Source organism: Haliaeetus leucocephalus, unplaced genomic scaffold (genome assembly GCF_000737465.1).
Source record: "Haliaeetus leucocephalus isolate CR32 unplaced genomic scaffold, Haliaeetus_leucocephalus-4.0 Scaffold473, whole genome shotgun sequence".
Taxonomy (NCBI): domain Eukaryota; kingdom Metazoa; phylum Chordata; class Aves; order Accipitriformes; family Accipitridae; genus Haliaeetus; species Haliaeetus leucocephalus.
In genome coordinates, this window is record NW_010972909.1 from 8,149,027 (window position 1) to 8,167,822 (window position 18,796).

An 18,796-nucleotide genomic window follows, 5' to 3' on the forward strand; every position below is an offset into this window, starting at 1 on the left:
TTCCCAATCTTCAGAGGAAGCCCAATTTCAAGCTCAACAAGAAGAAGCAGCAAGACTTGAAAAGGAGAGAATTGAACAAGAACAGATGGAAAAGCTTGAGGCAAAAGTTAGTTTGTACTTACTGAAAAAATCTAATCCTATTTCTAAACTTTTGACAAGGTCTATAAAACATTAGTAATTTAGTATGAGAATAGAAATTAATTTCCTTATATCCTTAGTGTTGGGAACAATATAGACGAAATTTTCTAGCATCACTAGATTAAAATTAATCATGAAAAATCTGGCCAAGCCACTGAAAGGTACTCATTTAAAATCCCACAAATTGAGAAGGTAGTGAGCTGGATTAGTAATAAAACATAATGCATGCACAGTCAAGGGAAATGCTGCTCAATTTTTTTTCTATAGTATTCTTTCATTAAGCAAATGTTTCGCTTAGTGTTGCTTTGATTCAGAAAAATTCCCTGAAACGACATAGTCTTGCCTGGTTTTGATACATAGAGATTCTGTGGTTAAATACATTAACTTTTGCAAAATATATGCTCCAGTTTGAATAAATACATCTTTTTTTTTTTTTTTTTCATTTCCACTATACTTTCAATTAGATATATTTTTTGTGTTCCCCATAATTACATTTGGCACAGCTGTGGCAAGAAAATTTTGGTATAAATTCTCTAAATGGTTACATGTTAGGGCAGATATATTGATTTGTGTGTGTGTATATGTATATATGTCTGTGTGTGTATTAGAATATATATTTATTTTTCTGAGAAGACTGGAATTCAGAACAAAAACTGATTGGTAACATCTAAATATTTTTGTGTTTTCAAAAAAACCATTTACAACAAAAAAATATTTTTTCCTTTTCCTCCTCCCCCTGAAAAAATCACTCTTGCCTGTGCCTCTTGTCCCTCACAGATGATTTTTTTTCCCCTACGGAGAAAAGTAATTTAAAATAATAGAAATTATAAGGAAAAAAATAGAATAATCTTGCACACATTTTTCCAACATATGCTTACATTTTTTAGCAGCTCTCATTAGAGCTAGTTCCAGGATGATGATATGGAAACCATTCAAGTGAGAGGTTAACAATCATATGACACATTATGTTTATCATATGGCGCAGCAGCTAATGTGATGACAATAACATATTGCAAACTACTGCAGTCTTCTCAATTAAGTGTTTCATAAAAACACAAGTTATCAGTGCTTGGATTTAAGTGATAACTCATTCAAATATCCCAAATTTTTTTCTTTGATATAAAATAATTGTAAGAAGTAAACCAAGTATTTAACTACTCTGTTTGAGATAGATATATATATATATTTTAACAGGATCAAGAACGAAGGGAGTCTGAACTAGCAGAACTTCATTCACTGGAACAGAAGTTTTTGTCTGCACAGCAGTGGAAAACAGATTATAGAGCGTATGGAAAGGTAAGCTTTCTTTCCAAAATCTGCCCAGTGTCGTAGAGGTTCAACAATGAAGAGATGTTAGGCTATGTCTCCATTACAGGATCCAGGAGCGTCCATTTTCTGAACTTCTTTCAAGTTCCATCTCAAGGTAGTAACTTGCCATGCTCACTCTCTTCTGTCTTCTATACTTCGGTGTACACAGAAATGAAACATGGGCAAAGAGGAGCCTGTCTGGGTGATCAAAGTATTAGGGCCCCACAGCTTACTGCAGCAGTCAAGAGGAATTGTAGTTTCAGATCTTCTGGTACTTGTCCTTCCTTTTTTATTTGTTTAATTCATTCTACTTTTAAGCATTCCACAAAAGAGCTCTACCAGGGCTTAAAATATTTTTGTAGAATTTGAGACAGTTGACAACATTTGTTCCACAGGTGCCTGGATATCACAGGTCATAATTTGGAAAGACTTGGCCAAAACTTTGAAGGACATGGCACAAATCTAGGTCAGATATCAGGGCTGGAAATACATGAAAATGCAGCTAAGAGTTAATGTCTGCAGTTTAGGGTGACACACATGGGTGGCTGAATCATCACCCAATAGTACTATATACCTGTAAAGTTAAATTTTAAATAGCAAGGTATGGAAGTACACTAGTAGAACATTTCACTCTTGTGAATCCAGCTTGTAGAAACATCATGTGGTAACAGTCTGATATGAGATTTGGTCGGTTTGGTTCCAGGTAAGCTTAAATAGACTTGTGGACACAAGGATTTTCTTTTTGTCTTGTATATTGCTTAATCCTTTGTAAAGCCTCTGCAGAACAAATTTAGACTCATAGGATAAATCACGTTAGAAGGGACTGCTGAAATTCACGTAGTTCAGCCTCCTGCACAAAGCAGGGCAAACTGTGAAGTTAGATCAAGGTGGTCAGTTGGGTTTTGAAAATTTCTAAGGATGGGGATACTACAGTATGTCTGAGCAACCTTTTTGACTGCTTTACCACTCTTGTAAGAACTTTTCTTTAAATGCAATTGGCATTTCCCTTGTTACAGCTTGTGACCATTGCCTAATTATCAGTACGCATCATTCCTGTACGCCTCTGAGGAAGGTTTGCCTCTGCGTTCTCTGTGACTCCTCTCTAGGTACTGGCAGATGCATATGTTAGTCCTCTCCAGGCTAACAAAGCTCAGCCTTTCCTCGTGTGTCTTTTTTCTCCAGTACCCTAACCATCTTAATGTCCCTCATCTGGACCCTCCAGTTTGCCCCTCTTTCTCCTGTACTGCAAAGCTGGGTGCAGCGCTGCAGGGGTGGCCTCAGGAGCCCTGCAGAGGGAACAGTCCTGGGCTTGCTGGTTACGCTCTGCCCGGTGTGCCCGTAGCCGTCGTTGCCACAAGGGTGCAGCATGATAACTTCACAATTAGGTCTTGACACCTTTGGATGATTTTTATTACCTTTTTCAGTTACTGGCAAGCTCTAACCTTATTATCCTTGTAAACAAGAGAATCTGTTGGTCGATTTGAAAGGGGAAAGTTGGTGTTTATGGGTGTTTCTGAAGAGTATTTCTTGGAAGGAGAAACAAGATTTTTTTCATTTTGAAAAGTAATGGCAAAATAGAACTATTACTTTAAAAATAAATCTTTATGTAAAATACTGGTAGATTATGGGAAATGCCAGAGTTTGTATGAGTCTGTTGTTAAGAATATTTAGGGCAAAAGAAATATATAATACCAAATGCTGAGTTTCCACATCCATTTCTGAACAATTTCAGTTCAGATTAACAGATACATTTACAAATTATCATGAATTTATCCTTTTTCTCAAAGAACAAGTGCTGTTATTTTTAAGGATGTGTTTTCCTGAAGATGAAACTGAAGCACTCTTTTAAGTGCAAAGATGTGTAAAAAAAAGAAATCAGATGTTTTAATTACTGAAGACTGATCAATCTTTTATACAGGATTTCCAGTGCACTGAGCACTCACCTATTACTGCTTTTTTTGAAGTCTGTGGAAGTGGTTATGGAGGTGGTTGCAAATGCAATTATACAAGCACTTTTGCTTTAAAATACCCATTTTACATTGTAATGCAATCTTCAGTAACATTGTGTTATTAATCTTCACAGTAAACAGAGAGGCAGTGTTTCCTTAATATCTTACTATATGGATGAAAAAAATTACGTTATAGGTGATAAATTGATCCCATGAGCCAATGTTAGGCTCGTGTAGAGTTAAGTGGGTTTAGCCTGTCACTGATTTCCCCCCGCCTCACCCCATCAGAATGACTGGTAATTGATTTGAATATAAAATTATTTAAAAAAAATAATCTAGGGTTTCATATTCCTACCAGAGGTTTCTGTAGCAGCAGAGGCAGAGAAAGGAGGAATAAACGTGTTGGAGTAGAAGGCTCTTAAGCAGCTTTATTGCCAGCATAGGAATTTTCAGTTTTGTTGGCAGTATCTGGTTTGAGAACCATCTGCCTCTTCCACCTGCACCAGTTCCTCATTTATGTTCTCAGTCATTTATTCTTTCAGCCCCTCATTTGTGGCAGGTACTGAATTCATTGCTTTTGTAGACATGCGAGCTCTGCCTAGCAGAACAGAAACCACTGGTAAGTGAGTAAGTATGAACAGCAAATGTTAGGTGGGCAGAAGTATCTTAGCACAATAATATCAAAGTAAACCATTTTTTTCTGACATAATGATAAGCCAGGTGGTGTTACAGTCCTGTTTAGATGCAGGTATGAATGTATCACTATAATATATTTGTCTTTCAGAATCCTCCTTTTTTCTTGTAATAATGATAGTCATTTGCACCACATGCTGTATCTACTTTTCTTTGAACATTTTCTGTAGTGGGAGCATTACCTCAGTTGTGATGGAAGTCCTGACCCAACTGTACTGCAGGAAATAAATACTTTCATGAGCTTATGGCGTGATGATCAAAATGAGGATGTTCAACTTGTGATGGAGAAGGGGGAACAGGTGCTAAATGTAAGTGTTAAAATGGTATTTTTCAGTTTAAGCTTAACAGAACATATCCTCAACAGCCTCCTCCCCCTTCCTTTTTTTTTTCAGCCACATGACTGAAATTGGCTATAACCTTCCAAACCCAGAAGTTTTTCTTCAGTTTTTACATTGTTTTAATTACAGATTTATTGTTAACTCTAAAGAAGTTGACTGTTGACTTTAAATATGCAGTGCATTTAAGGGATTTGTATGTAATGTTTCTATGCTGAGCTTTATTATTCCAACATCCATCTTACCTGCTGTGTACCTTTTAAACAGTCTTGAGCCTGAACATATAAGCTCATGTCATGTGTAGGTGCTTCAGTGGACAGCAGCCTTATTGGGTAACACTTATTGCCAGTGAAGTGTTATGTTAAGAGCAGGAGTTCCCAAAATGCAATCCACCAACCATTGATGGCTTGTGAAGCAATTTTAAGCAGTTTGTGGCTGCTCTGTAAATTTAGGATTTTATTTTCATTTATGCTAACTTACAGTGTTTTCAGAAAGTTAAATGGGGTCTTCCAGAAATTGGGGGTGAAAGTCACATGTGTAATACAAATTTCATTGGGCTGGTTTGGTTCTGAGTGTCACGTTTCCTGTCTTGCAATGCTTGCTGGGTGCAGCAATTTTCACCTTCCGCATACTGCCTTTTTCTGAGCCAGCGGGGAGTGTGCTAGTCCTTTCCAAGAATTTCAACAGATAGCTCCTCCCTTTCTCTTCTACACTGCAACCCAAGCAAAAAGCCTGGCAATTGCCCACTTCCATTCGTTCTCGCCACTCTTCTCCCTGCTGTTATGTCTTTCCCACAAACACGCTTCCTCCTCCCTGCTATACGTTTCCCATCCAACACTGAAGCAGTTACAGCTACATCAGGTCCTGTAAAAGTATACTGCCTTGCACTGTAGGCTAAATAGAGTATTATGTGATACTAGAAGATAGGCATTTTTGTTTCGCCCCCACTGGAAGTGCAAGTTGATGTCAAAAAGATTGTCTGTCTTCTCTTGGTCTAAAACACTTGAGCATTTCTTTCCTGTTCTACATGTTTTTAGCATAAACTGCTAAACCCTCTGAACTGTGAGATCATGTAGATCAGCAGTTCAGAGGTTGACAGGGACCACCACCTCACTGTCGAGGTAGACCACGTTAAAGGTGCAATATAAAAAAGACTGTAGTAGTCAACAATTCTGCTGCTGCTTTGCCACACCTTTAGTGAGCAGTTGCACAGCAATTCCACAGGCTAGGAGGAAGAAGAACCTGGCAAGTCTAGAAGGGAGGTATAAAACACAGTCTGATCCTCCGTTCATCTCAGTGCTGCAGGTCACTTTGGCCAGCTAGGAATTTTTTAGTTCTATAAAAGCATTTAGATGTTAAGATACTAGCATGTAGTGGAAGAAAACAATGTTACAACGGAGTTCCAAACTTCATGCTAAGGATTGTTTTGAGGATTAAAATGTAATTGCTGTATGTCTTTCTATTGTTTTTTAAATTATTTTTAAGATTTCATAGTTGAGATTATTACTATAGAAAATAATGGTTCCAAAATAAAGCTGTAAGTTTTTCATTAAAACTGATTTTTGACCGAAAGGTTTCTTCATATGACCAATCTGGTTCAATAAATGATCCGTTTCACAAGCTAAGATTTCACAGCCCACAGGCTAAGGAATGAAGGAATTGGAATAGAGGAATGAAGGAAGGCAGAATTGACCCTGGGATTTCCAGCACTTTGCATGGCTGACTGTCTGTCGGTGGCTTAGCACAATTTCTAGAGATAGTATAGAAAAAGATTATATCTGTGACCAAGACATGTTTGGGTACAAAGGAAGCCAGTTTGCCTCTTTTTGTGACAGAACACACAGTATTTAAGGATGGTGTCAAAACAAAGATACTTTTCCCATATATAATGTCTTCTAGTTAATTGAGAAGTTGCAGTTTCTTTTATTGGACACACCACCAAGTGAGATAACAGAAAAAGAAACAGTCCAGTACCAGGAATCTATTCTAGAATTGCAGAATCTGCTTCATCAGAAGTACAATGGAGCAACAGAACACCTGCTTAAAGTAAGTAACATTTACTACTTTGAAACTGTAATATGCGCAGTGCACATAAGGTTAGCTACAAGTGTCTTGTGATGGCTGGTTTTGTTTGTTCTTAAATTGTCACAGAGATTAGTATTTGAGTTTCCAAATCATGTGTATAGCAGATACCAGACTTGTAATTCTTCAAAACCCCTGAAAATCTAAGCTTTACAGTGGAAATTCCCATCATTAAGACATTTAAAATTAAATTACTGTGAAATTTTGTGAGGTTTGGAGATGTTGAAAACAAGGGGCGCTGTATGAAATTTGTTTCCTATTTTGTCTCAGTGATTTAATTAAAGCTAGTTGACTTTACAAAAAATTGCAAATGTGAAAAGCAGATCATAAGGTTAGCTTGTACACATTAATACAAGTGCATATGACTAAAATATTTTTAAACTAGGATCTTGGGAAGAGTAAAGAGTATTTAAACAAGAAAATGAAAATGTACGTGGGAATCAGTTTTCTGGGTTGCATGTATAGATGGTGATCTTGCTTCTGATTTTAAGTATGTTAATCATATATGTAAGTATGTTTAGCAAAAGTATTGCTAGAGGAAACAAGGAAAAGGAGTAAAAGAAATAGTGAACTAGTATGTTCACAGTCAAAACGCTCTGCAAAGTAAGAAATGTTAAGTTCTTGATTGTCTTTACTGAATTTAGAATTAAACTCCTAATGTAATTATCATTTCACAAGTTTTATATTGACAAAATTATAAAATAATCTGTGCAGTGACTGTGGGACAGGAGTGCTTTATTGCTCAGTAAGTCCTTTTTTTTTTTTTTTAAAAAAAAAAAACAACAAACTTGTCCTGAGAAGTATTTTTGAGGGCAAAAGATTAAGGGAGATATAGGCAGTACCATTGAAGGGGATGATGTGAGATCCCGTATTTGACAGAATTGATGAAGTCAGAGGAAGCAAAAGAACAGAGTTCAAATTTTAACAGATTGGAGTTTATAACTGTCATGTTCTAGTACATAAATATAAGATACCTGAGCTTGGTCTGGTGTATTTTTATTCCTATGTGTCTTTCAATTATTTTTTCAAGTGTAAGTGTAAGTAAACCAAAGTGATATAAATAATAAGAAAACATGATTCAACCAGCTTTTTTGTTTGTAGACAGCTAATATGTATGAAGATTCTGAAACGGGAAATATGCAGGCAGTCATAAAGGACAAAAATGTTACTTTCTGCATTTGGGCCAATCTGAAGAAGAAAGTAAGGTACAGCATACTGAAATTCTTAATCTGAAATGAGGCCTGGCCTTTTCTACCCAAGTCGAGTAAACACCACGAACCAGTTTCTCATAATCTTTTTCATGTTGAATAGCATTCATTCTACAGACTCCCAGGTGATAGATTTCATACCAACCTGTTGCTAAGGAAGGTACTGGTTACATCAGAGTTTTATTAAAGAAACAGGAGTGGTTTATATATGTATGTACATATAAATATATATAAAATTTGTTTCTTAAAATGCTACAGTAGAACCCTGTTACTGCCAGAACAATTTTTAAAGGAAAACAATAAAACTGATGCAGAGAATTGAAATTCCTCTGGAAGTAATGTTTCTTGCTGATGCATTAAATAGTTTCTAAGCTGTTAACAGTTGCTTGCAAAGTGGTGCATAATGCTTTGTGCTCAGTTCTCTGTTAGAGAAAAGATTATAGAGCCTGGGATGCGAATAACCTCCATAGTGGGTTCTGAATCTAAGATTATTATTTTTTTTTTAATTAGATTACTGTTTAACTGATATATATTTTCAAAACAAGATTTTTGAGTGGACTTCCTACTCCCAATCCACAAATACGAGGAGTAAATTTGTAAAAGGACTTTGCCTTGACTAAGGACCTGTTGCTGTAGCCTTTGCTAAGATAACTAGAAGGCTAGGTGCTGAGCATTGTCAGACTGACCTGCAGGAAGAGCCTGTTTGGGTTAGTGTTAAAGCCTTTTGGTCAGCTTAGAGATGCACTTAAAATTTTCAACGAAGAATTAAAAAATAAGTTTTGCTTTACTAGAAGATTTTTAGAACTTGTGACTAGCTGATCTTACCTGAAAATAGGTATTATTTGAATTGTTCTGGCTTTGGTTAGGCAGGAATTGTAATGAGCAACGAACTTCCATATCTGATGAAAGAATCCAAGTTCACAGGTTAGATACTTGATTTGATGCAAGTTGGCCTTCTGTGCCTGCTCTTAGCCTGTTTCCTACACTGTCACAAGGATCCGTGGCTATGTAATACTGTTGATAATCAAAATTACTTTTACATCTGTGTATCTCTTTGGGCTTGTGGAAGATGCTGAGACTGATGTAACACAGACAGCTGGTGACTTCACTTGTGTAGGATTTGCTCATTAAATTAGTCAGTTTTACCAGGAATGTACTATGTAGAAGAGCTGCTGTCTGATTCTGCCTCACTGTCATCCTATCAGGACCGTTATTTTTGCAGCTCCTGATCTCCTTAATGCAGTTACAGCTTTTCTGGAGGGGCTTACAGACAGCTGTCACTACAAGACAGGAAGGGTGTCGTGACATCCCACTCTATTTCTTAGACTGTGCCATGCAACAAAAGAGAATTTAGGTGACTTTTAGTGTAGAACATCAATTTGAATACTTATGAAGAAACATAAAAGTGTGTGCTGCCAATCTTACTAGGGATTTTTTTTTTTAAACTGTTATTTACAGGTTAAAAAATCACATGTTTTGTGATGCACAGCATGGGTTTGATCTTCCAAAGTCACTGGCTATGAGCAGTGTTGCTGTTCGTATATTGCATACTTATTACGACCACGTATCTCCACTTTGGCTGCAGTGTCAGAGTGTGCCGAGATTGGAAGTCTTAGATAGCAAAGAGTTAACTCAGCATTCAAAAGACAATGTAGAAGAACCAGAAGAAGAGGAAAAGAAAGCCAGAGAAGAGCCCAGCATGCCCACTGGAGAAGAAATGTGTTCTGATGGGAGAAAGGTAGTTAAAATGTCACAAAAGGGTGTTCTACAATGCTGCCGTTACTCGAGGCCTAGTCACAGTGTAAGAGCTTCTTAATGTGTCCTGTGTCTGAGAGCCAGGTTCTTAAACGTTTTATAGAAAAAGGCAACTCGTGTTAATACTGTGTCATAGATCTTCTCAAGGGAGTGGAAAGATGGATGACCAAAGATCGTTGTACAGAAGGTCGAAAGGGACATTTGGACAGGATGTGGTAGTTGCTGGGCAGTTGGCATGTGTGAGTTGGCATTTGGTTGGCAGTTTAAGAGTAGGATCAAGCCGTGAGGAATGTTAGGTGCCATTGTTGTAAGATATTTCCATAAATCTGTGACGTATGTTCTGCTTCTGAGAAACTGACAGCCCCATAAAATCACTGTAGGAATCCAATATTAGGAAAATTTTCAGCATGCAGAATAGGATTCAGTTCAGCAGGTCTTGGTTGTGCAGTTACGTCGTTGCTCCCTGTCTGTGTGCTGAAGCCTTTGCCACTAGATGGCTTTTCCAATACTGCGTCTGTTTGCTGGATTCCCTTCATCAACACTTCTCGATGGAGTATGTTGGCTTTGGGGGTTGTGATGGTTGGTTGGTTTTGTATTCTTCTTACTGGGTTTGGGTTTTTCACTTTTGGTATCATCTGTGACCTGCAGATAAATGACTCAGGTTCTCTTATCTAAAATTGCTGCACAAATAACTGTAAACCATCATGTTTTATGTCTTCTTAATATGTTTGGAGCAACAGTCTTGGCCTTTTTCCTTTTCAGTCCCTGATGGCTTGTAGTGAATCAGTGCCTGAAATGCCATTTTTCTTGGTTCCTTTTTTCTTTTTTTGCATGACAAATCTTGTCTTTTGGCAGTTTTCACCTACATTTTTCAGACTTTCTTCAAGCTCCTCATTTCATGCCTTCACTTTTCCAGGTCTTATTCTCTTCCTCTCAGTCCAGTTTTGTGAATTTTCCTGTTCCCTCTGAAGACTCCATTTCTCTCAGCTACTGCAGTCCCTCCTCCTGTCTGGCTCTGCCTTGAGTTCCCCCACGTTTATGTGCTTAAACACCTCTTTCAGCTCACCTTCTGTCCTGTTTCAGGAGATGTGCGCTTCTTCCCATGCACTGGCAGGCACAGCACAGGGCACAGGAGGTGCCTGTGCCTCCTAATAGATGGCTCATACACTGATCTGCCATTTGTCTACTGCTGTGCTTCCAGAGGAGTCTGCTATGACAGGGATGAATTTGTATCTGGGTTGGAAATTTGGCTGGAAATCTAGGCTAATGTTTTGAAAATAGAAAACAGTGTGAGAAAGTGAATAAATATAATGGGCAAGGCACAGGCTAAGACTGCAAGTGGGGGTTCTGGCAGAGTTTCAGCATGGCTTTAGATTCAACATTGGCTTTAGTTTTCTTTGTGTCACTCTTCTAGCTGTAAAGTCAGCATAAACATAATTTTTGAGTGCACACACTGCTGAAAAGGTTAAGTGCTTGTATGGTACTTGGGGAGCTCGAGATGGGATTTGCTGTGGAAATGAAGTAACTGTTTTTTGTTTATCTCTATATATCTGGTTCCAAATTTGGAGAGAACCTTTAAACAAAACTATTTTTGCTAGCTAGGTAGAAATGATTTCTCTTAAAACCTTGACCCTGTAACAAGATTGGTGCAAATTTTGCTGGAGGAGTGGGACTGTACTCTTTCTCCTTGGGCCTCTGTGAAGGAGGCGATACCCTCTTCTTTATTGTGTCTGTCTGACTAATGAAAAAATGTCTTTTGCTTTTTATATAGAGTGCTGTCTCATTCAAAGAAAACAGCAATAGCATAGCTGATATAAATGAGACAGAGGAGGAAATTGAGAAGAAATCAGAAATCTTGGACATACCATCACAAGGTATTTGGTTAGGTTTTATGTGCAGCATTATAAAAGTACTTATTTTAAATCTTTTATTTTATATATGGAAACATTGTGATATAGATCTCTGTGCATGGAACAAAGTTTATAAATATATTGATGTTTTGATAACACTTGAGTTTTGTTGACATTTCTATTAATGATTGTTAAATGCAGGGAGAAAATAGGACAGATAGGAAAATGGATTTTGTCCCCACACTTAATTTATTTATTATTTCTGTTTATGTACAAGTTTATTATGTTTATGTATATTTGTGTATTATTATGCATATGTTTATGTATGTTTGTGGGTGAGACACACAATCTTTATGACTCTGCCAGGCTGTCTGGTGAGATTGACTTCCTCAGGAAAAAAAGTGATTCAACTGCATGTAATGGTAGGCACTCAGGTAGTGTAGGTATTACTGAGTATTACTTAAATGTGTGCTTAAAGTGAGATACGTGCTGATACGCTTTGCTAAAAGAGGGCCTAATTCTAGGAAGTAAAACTCTTTGTCCTACATAAGTTAAGTTACAAACTTCTTCAGTGTCCTTTGGTTTAATGAGACTGAGTTTTCTTGTAGTACTGTCTTAAATAAAACAACTGCAAACTATTCAGCATAGTTTAGTTGAACTGTACAGCCTTTTCCTTGTTGTAAAAAAACCAAAACCAAACAAAACAACAAACAAACCAAAAAAACCCAAACCAAAACCAAAAAAAACCAAAACCAAACTCCAGCCCACAACACTTTCTGTTGAGCACAGTCCAAACATCAGTTGTGAGACTAGACCCTAAAGACCACCCAAACAAGGTGGTTTTCAAGAGAATATAAAGGACTTCATTTGGAGGAATTTGCTATTTTATTTTGGTAAGGCTTTGAAAATCCTTACCATAGTATTAGGTGAAATGTGTGTGCCCAGAAGTGTACTAATTATACCTGAATGTCTTCAAGCTTGTTTATCTCCTTTAATAAGGAGAGAAGGCTTATGATACTATGCTTTTGCTGGCATGCTAATGTTTGGCAAACCCATTCAACCACTTTTCAGAACAGAGTTTGAAAGGGTACTCAGTTACCATAAATTCAGTGAAAACAGGCAGCTGGGTAGACAAGAGGAAAAAACCAGGAATGCAGCAAGGAGAAGAGTGAGAACTACTGCAGTTCTCTGGATTTAACATATTGTACCAGTGTTAAGAAGTGAATTTAGCTTGGGAGAATGAATAATTTTGGTTAGAAGACACTTCAATATTTTTGTATTATTATTTTAAAAAGCCAGTTAAAGTGCAAGCTATGACTGTGGCTGGTAGTAAAATGGTTTTTACTTCCTGTAAATTTTTTGCTCGAAATAACTGCAAAAGGACATTATGTTCTCATGTGAATACAGTACAATAAAACCTATGCATAATGCAACAAAATCTGACATTATAAAATTAGCATCATTTTCATTTGTTTTTTAAAAAGCTTGAAGACAGTTTATACAGATATTTGTCATTTTTTGATATTATCTCACTCTAAAAGCAAATTTCATAGCACTTACAGTAACTGTTTTTACAGTGTTGAACACTTTTTCTTGATCCCTGTCAACAGTAGCTTCCATCCTCCTTCTGTAACATCCGGTACAATGTTTTGTGTGGGCTTGTTTGGTGTTTTTTAAAGAAAATATTTCTAGACATTTTTGTCCATGGCACTGATGCCTTCTAATAACATTTTCCAATTAATTAAAACTTAAATTAATGCATATATGTAATCCATACATTTTGGGGAAAAAAAAAAAATCATCTTTGTTATCTGAAAATTTTGTTTCATATTAAATCCCTCTTCTTGCTCTTCATAAATATCATCTGTCTTTCACCTTCAGCCCATGACCTGTAGGTGCCTTATATATTTTTATTTGCCTCACTTCTTTTCATACCAATACAATCTTACTAAACCTGTCCTGAATCTACTGTATTGAATACTTGTGAAATTCTTCTGTGATTAATGATGTGACTCATTTTGTTAGTAAAACCTTATTCCTGTATAAAGCATTTTGAATTGACTACAAAGTTAGAGTAGAGATTAATCTGTTAAAAAGCTCAGTACCAAAACAAGAAGTGTTTTTCATTGTCCAGCTGTCTGTCTTTCCCCACATTAATTGTAAAAAGATTTGGGGAACACCAGTAGATGGTGCTGAAATGCTGCAGAGTGTAAACTACTTCAAGCATGTGGGCTTTTTGTGCAAAAGTGAAAAATAATGGAAGTGGGAATTTTCAGTGTCTTAGTTTAAGCACCAAGTTAACTCATGTTGTTTGGTTATTTTTTAGTTCAGCATCCACTGACACAGGAAGAGATGAATGAAAAAGAAGAAGCAATAACTGATGAAAACATTGTTGATTTGCAACAGTTTGTACCAGTGGGTGGTGTGTACCATATCGATGCACTGCAGCTTCCACCTCAGGTCAAACAAATCAAGGACTGGAGTATGGTGGAGGTAAGTGTGGAAAGAGATCACACCGTGTGCAGTCTTCTTCCCTGTGATCCTTGAAGAGCTGTTCCTGAGGTGTGTCACCACTGTGTGTATGCAGTGTGCCTGATTTCTTGAGCAGCAAACTAAAGGACCAAGTTTTCAAATAATTTTTCAATTACACTTGGCTCATTTTCAGAGCAGCTGGAGGGTACAGATCAGCCTGCACTTAAAGAGGTGTGTGCTCAGTCAGTGCTCATTAGCATGGCTAGCACAGATCATTGTGCTGGAAAATGCTCTTGGCCAAAGTAAAAGCAAAGAGAGTTCTTAGTTTTTCATATGTGAAAGGTACACTTAAGGAAGGATGGTAACAAAATTGCTGCCGATTCAGTTCCAGGCTCTGCAAGATATTTGAAGACTATAGCCAAAGTGTTCTATTTTTTCCAGTTGTGGAGCCTGATGTATCGCTAACCTACATCACAGTTTTTACTGTGAAGCTGAAAACCTTTAGTAAGTGAAATTCCCATACAAACTAAGAAAGCAGGATTGGGGGCAGATTCAGAGGCATGGGATCTTCATTCCCAGGCGAGCACACAGACCTGGATTACCAGTCATGTGTGACATCTTTCATTCCCTTTGATACTGTGTGGGCAAAGTGGAATTATATCTACTTTTGCCTCTCAGCTGCTCTTGGGGTTTTTTTTGGACTGTGGATCTGTTAAAAAATGACTGTGCCTACTGCGTGGCACTGCCTTAAGGGTGCCATTGGCAGCACATGAAGGGTTCAAAGGCCTGTTGGTAGTCACCCTTCTATACTGTCTTCAACAGTGTAGTTGGAAATGTGCAATATTAGCAGACCATTAATACTAATAAATTTTGAGTGAGTGAGTGGTGTGTTAGAAAACTCTGCAAGCGGTTAGGTGGACTTGAAGATAAAACAAGTAGACTACTGCCTTTACTAATAAAAATGTTATCTGTCCTTTTTCCATCTTGCCAAAGGTACTCGATGTTGGATTGCAGGCATACCCCTATCCCCCAGAAGAGGCTGAAGATGCCACATATTCACCAATACAGATAACCCTTAGGCTTTCTGACAATGTGATGTATTTTGAGGATCCTGTGATAGCCCGATGGGATCCTGCAGGTACAAACTTAAAATAAATTTATGTCTTAAGTTTGAATAATGGAATTAATATCTGAGTTTGACTGTTTCCAGAATCCAGCTGTAAAGATAACAGCCAATTCACAGCCCAGAAATAATTTGGGGGCTTCATTCATTTGGGGTTGGGTTGTTTTGGTTCTGTTTTGCTTCTGCATCATATCTAATAATGGACTGCTTGTTGAGGCTTTTTACTGTAGCTTTTTAATATGAATGGAAAAAATACACACCATTTAGTGGGCAGTAGTACAACTGTATACCACAAATCAAGTTTTGCTAGGGTGAAGCCATAGAAAGCCCACTTTGAGCCAAATTAGCTCCTAACTACATGTATTAGTTAGTATTAAGTCAAAATATAAAAATTAAATGTTAAAAAACAAATGTGGTATTCTAGTTATTAGATAAATACAACAAACGTCTGACTTTTAATAGGTTCTGCTCTCTTTAATGAATGTAAACAAACAGTTTGATAGTTGAAGTTACTCTTGAAAATGAGCTCGTGGACTGCTATATAGCAGGTGAGAAATGACAGTGACATTAGTATTTGTGTTTCTTTTGAGATTAAGGAGAAGCTTTCCTGTCAAAATTAGCCCAATCTTGTACTTAAAAAGACAATTAAAATTGGGAAGTTTTGCCCTTAAATGAATTCTCTTTATTTTGTGCCTGATATTTTATCTTAACTGTGAATATTTGTTAATCTAGGATGCCTTTGCTAACTAATTCTTCCCTAGCACATATCACAAGCAGAAGCTTTACATACATATACATCTTTGTATTTTTGCATCCCTTTTGTAAAGGCCAACAGTGGAGAACTGATGGCATCAGCAACATAACATATGAAAGACAAGCCCAGAGTATCACCTTTGAGATGCGTGCCTTTTATACAATAGCACTTCTCCAGGATGCTCATCTCAACATGCCATATCAGGCATGGGAATTGCAACCTACAGGCACGGATGAAGCACTACTTATAGTTACTACAGTCTTTGCAACGATTCAGATACAAATCAAGGTACTGTAAATAATTTTTTTTATAAAACATTGTCAGATGTTTTTAAAAAATACAGAATTATTACAATGTCCTTCATTAAGAACTTGGGGTGCTTCCACAAGAGCAATTTGAATTTCATTCTGCACTGGTGAAAATGAGGGAGGATCTCTTCCTTTCCAAGCCCTGTAAGGAACAGTACCGGTGATTTAATTTCAGTTATTTTCTGTGAACTGGTCAGAAGAAAGCATCTGTGTGGTTGTTCTGCAAAGTTCCAGTAAGTGCTTTGATATTGATACTACTACCTTGCTGAATTCAAGACTGTTTCACCAGCTAGAGACTTAAGAATTGTTCCTCTCTCCTCCCACCTATACCAAGAGAAACAAAAGCATTTCAAGCAATCTACTAACTACTAGTGCTGCTTGTTCTTTCAAAAGGTTTGTTATGCATGGTCATCCATATGCTCATTGCTGTATAAATCAGTTCAGTAACAGACATGATTTTCAAAGAGTCAGTATAAGCATGGGCCAGTAGACCAGGTGTCATTTCTGAAATCCTACAGAAAAGTGGCTTTCTTCAAGATATGTGAATGAAAGTTTACAGCCCAGAGTGGTAGATAATGTATGCAATATCCAGAATAGCAAAGATACTAAGACTTAACACCTGAAGCAGAAATTAGCTTTCATGACCAGTAAGTTGCTTTCACTGGTTTGTACAACAGGGTAATCAGTGTATGTTGTCTTCAGTAGTGGTGGAAGAGAAGGATGTCCTTTCCTATGTCACAGGAAAATGGCTAAGTCCAGTTGACCTAAGAGCAGTTTTGAAAAAAGCCGGTGTGAATATTTTCCCAGGAGCATATTCTCACAAGTATGTCTCTGTGAACAAGAAGGTAAGTGCAAGAGTAAATGGTTTTCCTGGGTTTTTTTTTCCACCTATTTTTCACTTAGGTAGCATCTTGTATGAAGACCTGTTGTGCAGACTCAAGGGGCAAGTATGCAAGTGTTCTGCCAGCTTAGCCAGGGGATTCTAGTTAAAGCAAGCTTTTTTTCTTACATTTGTATAACACGGGGCATTAGACTGAATGATATATATATTTTTCTAACTAACTTGTACTTTTGCATTACAGGCTCCCATAGCAGAAGTTAGGGCCTATCAACAGATGGCACTGGTTGCATCTGCTTTTGCTTTTGCCTGGAGCAAGTGGAATCTAGAAGCAGGTCAAGAGCAAGTAGTGTTCAAGGTCTGTGAATTTAGACTAAACTTGAGAAAACCAGCATACAGCTCTATCAGTTAGTTAAAGGGACAGAAGCAATCAACTTGTATAAGTTATGTTCATCTCAAACATTGTCTTCAACCCCTGCCTACGCGGCAGCTTTCAGTGTGTGTCAGTAAAACTTCAGAGCCTGCTTCTCCACTGCTTCACAGCTCATGCATTTGTGAGAGCTCTAATAGGAGACACATCTCAAAGACGCTTGCTAATGTGCTAGGATGTATAACTGATAGGTCAGCTCTTGAGGCTTTAGCCAAAGCTGGGATGATATAGCTGGATGCTGATTTTCATGAAGTGTCCTACTGTAGGGTTCCTCCGAATAGCAGTCTGATATGCCAGTTTTATATTTAATATCTGGAAATTTCTTCTTGTCCATAGTGGGTTTCATTTGTTCCATAGTGTAAAGGAGGGAATAAGCAACTTAAGTGTTGATTTGTTTCCATCTGTGAACTAAAACACATGTGGTTAAACTTCTCCCAGACAGACGGAAAAATACTCCCAGCTGTGGTTGTAGATACAGAACATACCATACTGTTGAAGTCTTGAGCAGCTCTCCCACTCTCTTGAGTTAAATGCATGCTACATACAAATATTTAGCCTAATACTTAATCCCAGGAGCAAGAACTAAAACAAATTATGCCTATTCCACCTAGCTACTCTTTCCACAGGAGTCAGGAGCAGCAGCTGGAGTGGCCAAACCTTGCATTTTACAGAGGCAAACTAGATGGAAGACTTTGGTGTTGATACAGTACCTGGTACATAGTCTCTTAGGCACAGAGAACTAATATTCTTTTAAGGGTTCAAAGCAGGGCCTTAGTTTTGTTTCTGTATTAGACTCATGAGCATACTAGAATTTAGAATTTCATACTAGAACTTACACTCTTTCAGTCATGGGCTTCATCTTACAGCACATTTTTTTCTGCAACAGGTAAGTGAGCATCTTAAAGCAGATTCTGTCAAAGACTGGTCTCTTTATATGTTTAATGGTCAGAAAGCACAAAAGCTCAAGATCACTGAAACCAGTGAAGCTTTTTCAGAGGAGCTAGAAGAAGATTCTGAATTTCACTCCACACTCTACCATATGCTTAAGGACTTTGCCAGCAAAGAAGCAATTGATAAAGTAGAAACAGCTAACTTCCTGTTTATTGATGTTGTATATCAGCTACTCCTTGCTACAAGAGTTTTAACATACTCTTAAATACTGCATGCTTTCCTTTAAAACTTTATTATCAAAAGATTTCAATAAAGTTACATTTCAAGTCTCGAATCCTTTTCTATTCAAATCACTGGAATAGCTTCAGTGACTAAAATGCAAACATTTTATTTCTGTTAAAGCAAAACAAGTTCTTTATCCTCTTGTGGCTAGACCACTTAGTCATATTTATTGTTAGCTATGTTCAAAATTACTGTTTTATTGTAAACCTGAACAGAACTGAGACACTTTTATGTACTTGTAAAGATGACTTTTGTCAGAACAGGAAGAAAAAAAAAGCTTCAAGTCATGCTTTAAAAAAAACAAAACCAAAACAAAAATAAACCATCTCCCAAAAAATACCCACAACCCAACAAAACAAACCCAAACATATAACCTTAAA

General features: G+C 37.3%; 2 protein-coding genes across 3 annotated transcripts in view; one reads left to right on the top strand and one right to left on the bottom strand.

Moving 5' to 3' along the window:
* Window positions 1-18,686, top strand: CASC1 (cancer susceptibility candidate 1). Of its 2 annotated transcripts, XM_010575424.1 has the most exons (13): window positions 1-106; window positions 1,333-1,434; window positions 4,259-4,396; window positions 6,323-6,469; window positions 7,607-7,710; window positions 9,172-9,451; window positions 11,240-11,342; window positions 13,645-13,811; window positions 14,784-14,928; window positions 15,741-15,955; window positions 16,653-16,820; window positions 17,058-17,171; window positions 18,130-18,686. In XM_010575424.1, exons 1-13 carry the CDS (start codon window positions 86-88, stop codon window positions 18,397-18,399), a joined length of 1,974 nt encoding a protein of 657 aa, XP_010573726.1. In that variant the 5' UTR covers window positions 1-85; the 3' UTR covers window positions 18,400-18,686. The 2 variants fall into 2 exon arrangements, with proteins under 2 accessions (XP_010573726.1, XP_010573727.1); XM_010575425.1 differs by lacking the exon at window positions 7,607-7,710 and having other exon boundaries at window positions 9,299-9,451.
* LRMP (lymphoid-restricted membrane protein) overlaps window positions 17,230-18,796 on the bottom strand; it is a 22,531-nt gene continuing 20,964 nt past the window's right edge. Inside the window, exon 24 of the mRNA XM_010575422.1 lies at window positions 17,230-17,599. The gene's annotated coding sequence lies outside the window, so the exon portion shown is untranslated. The remainder of the gene's footprint in view (window positions 17,600-18,796) is intronic.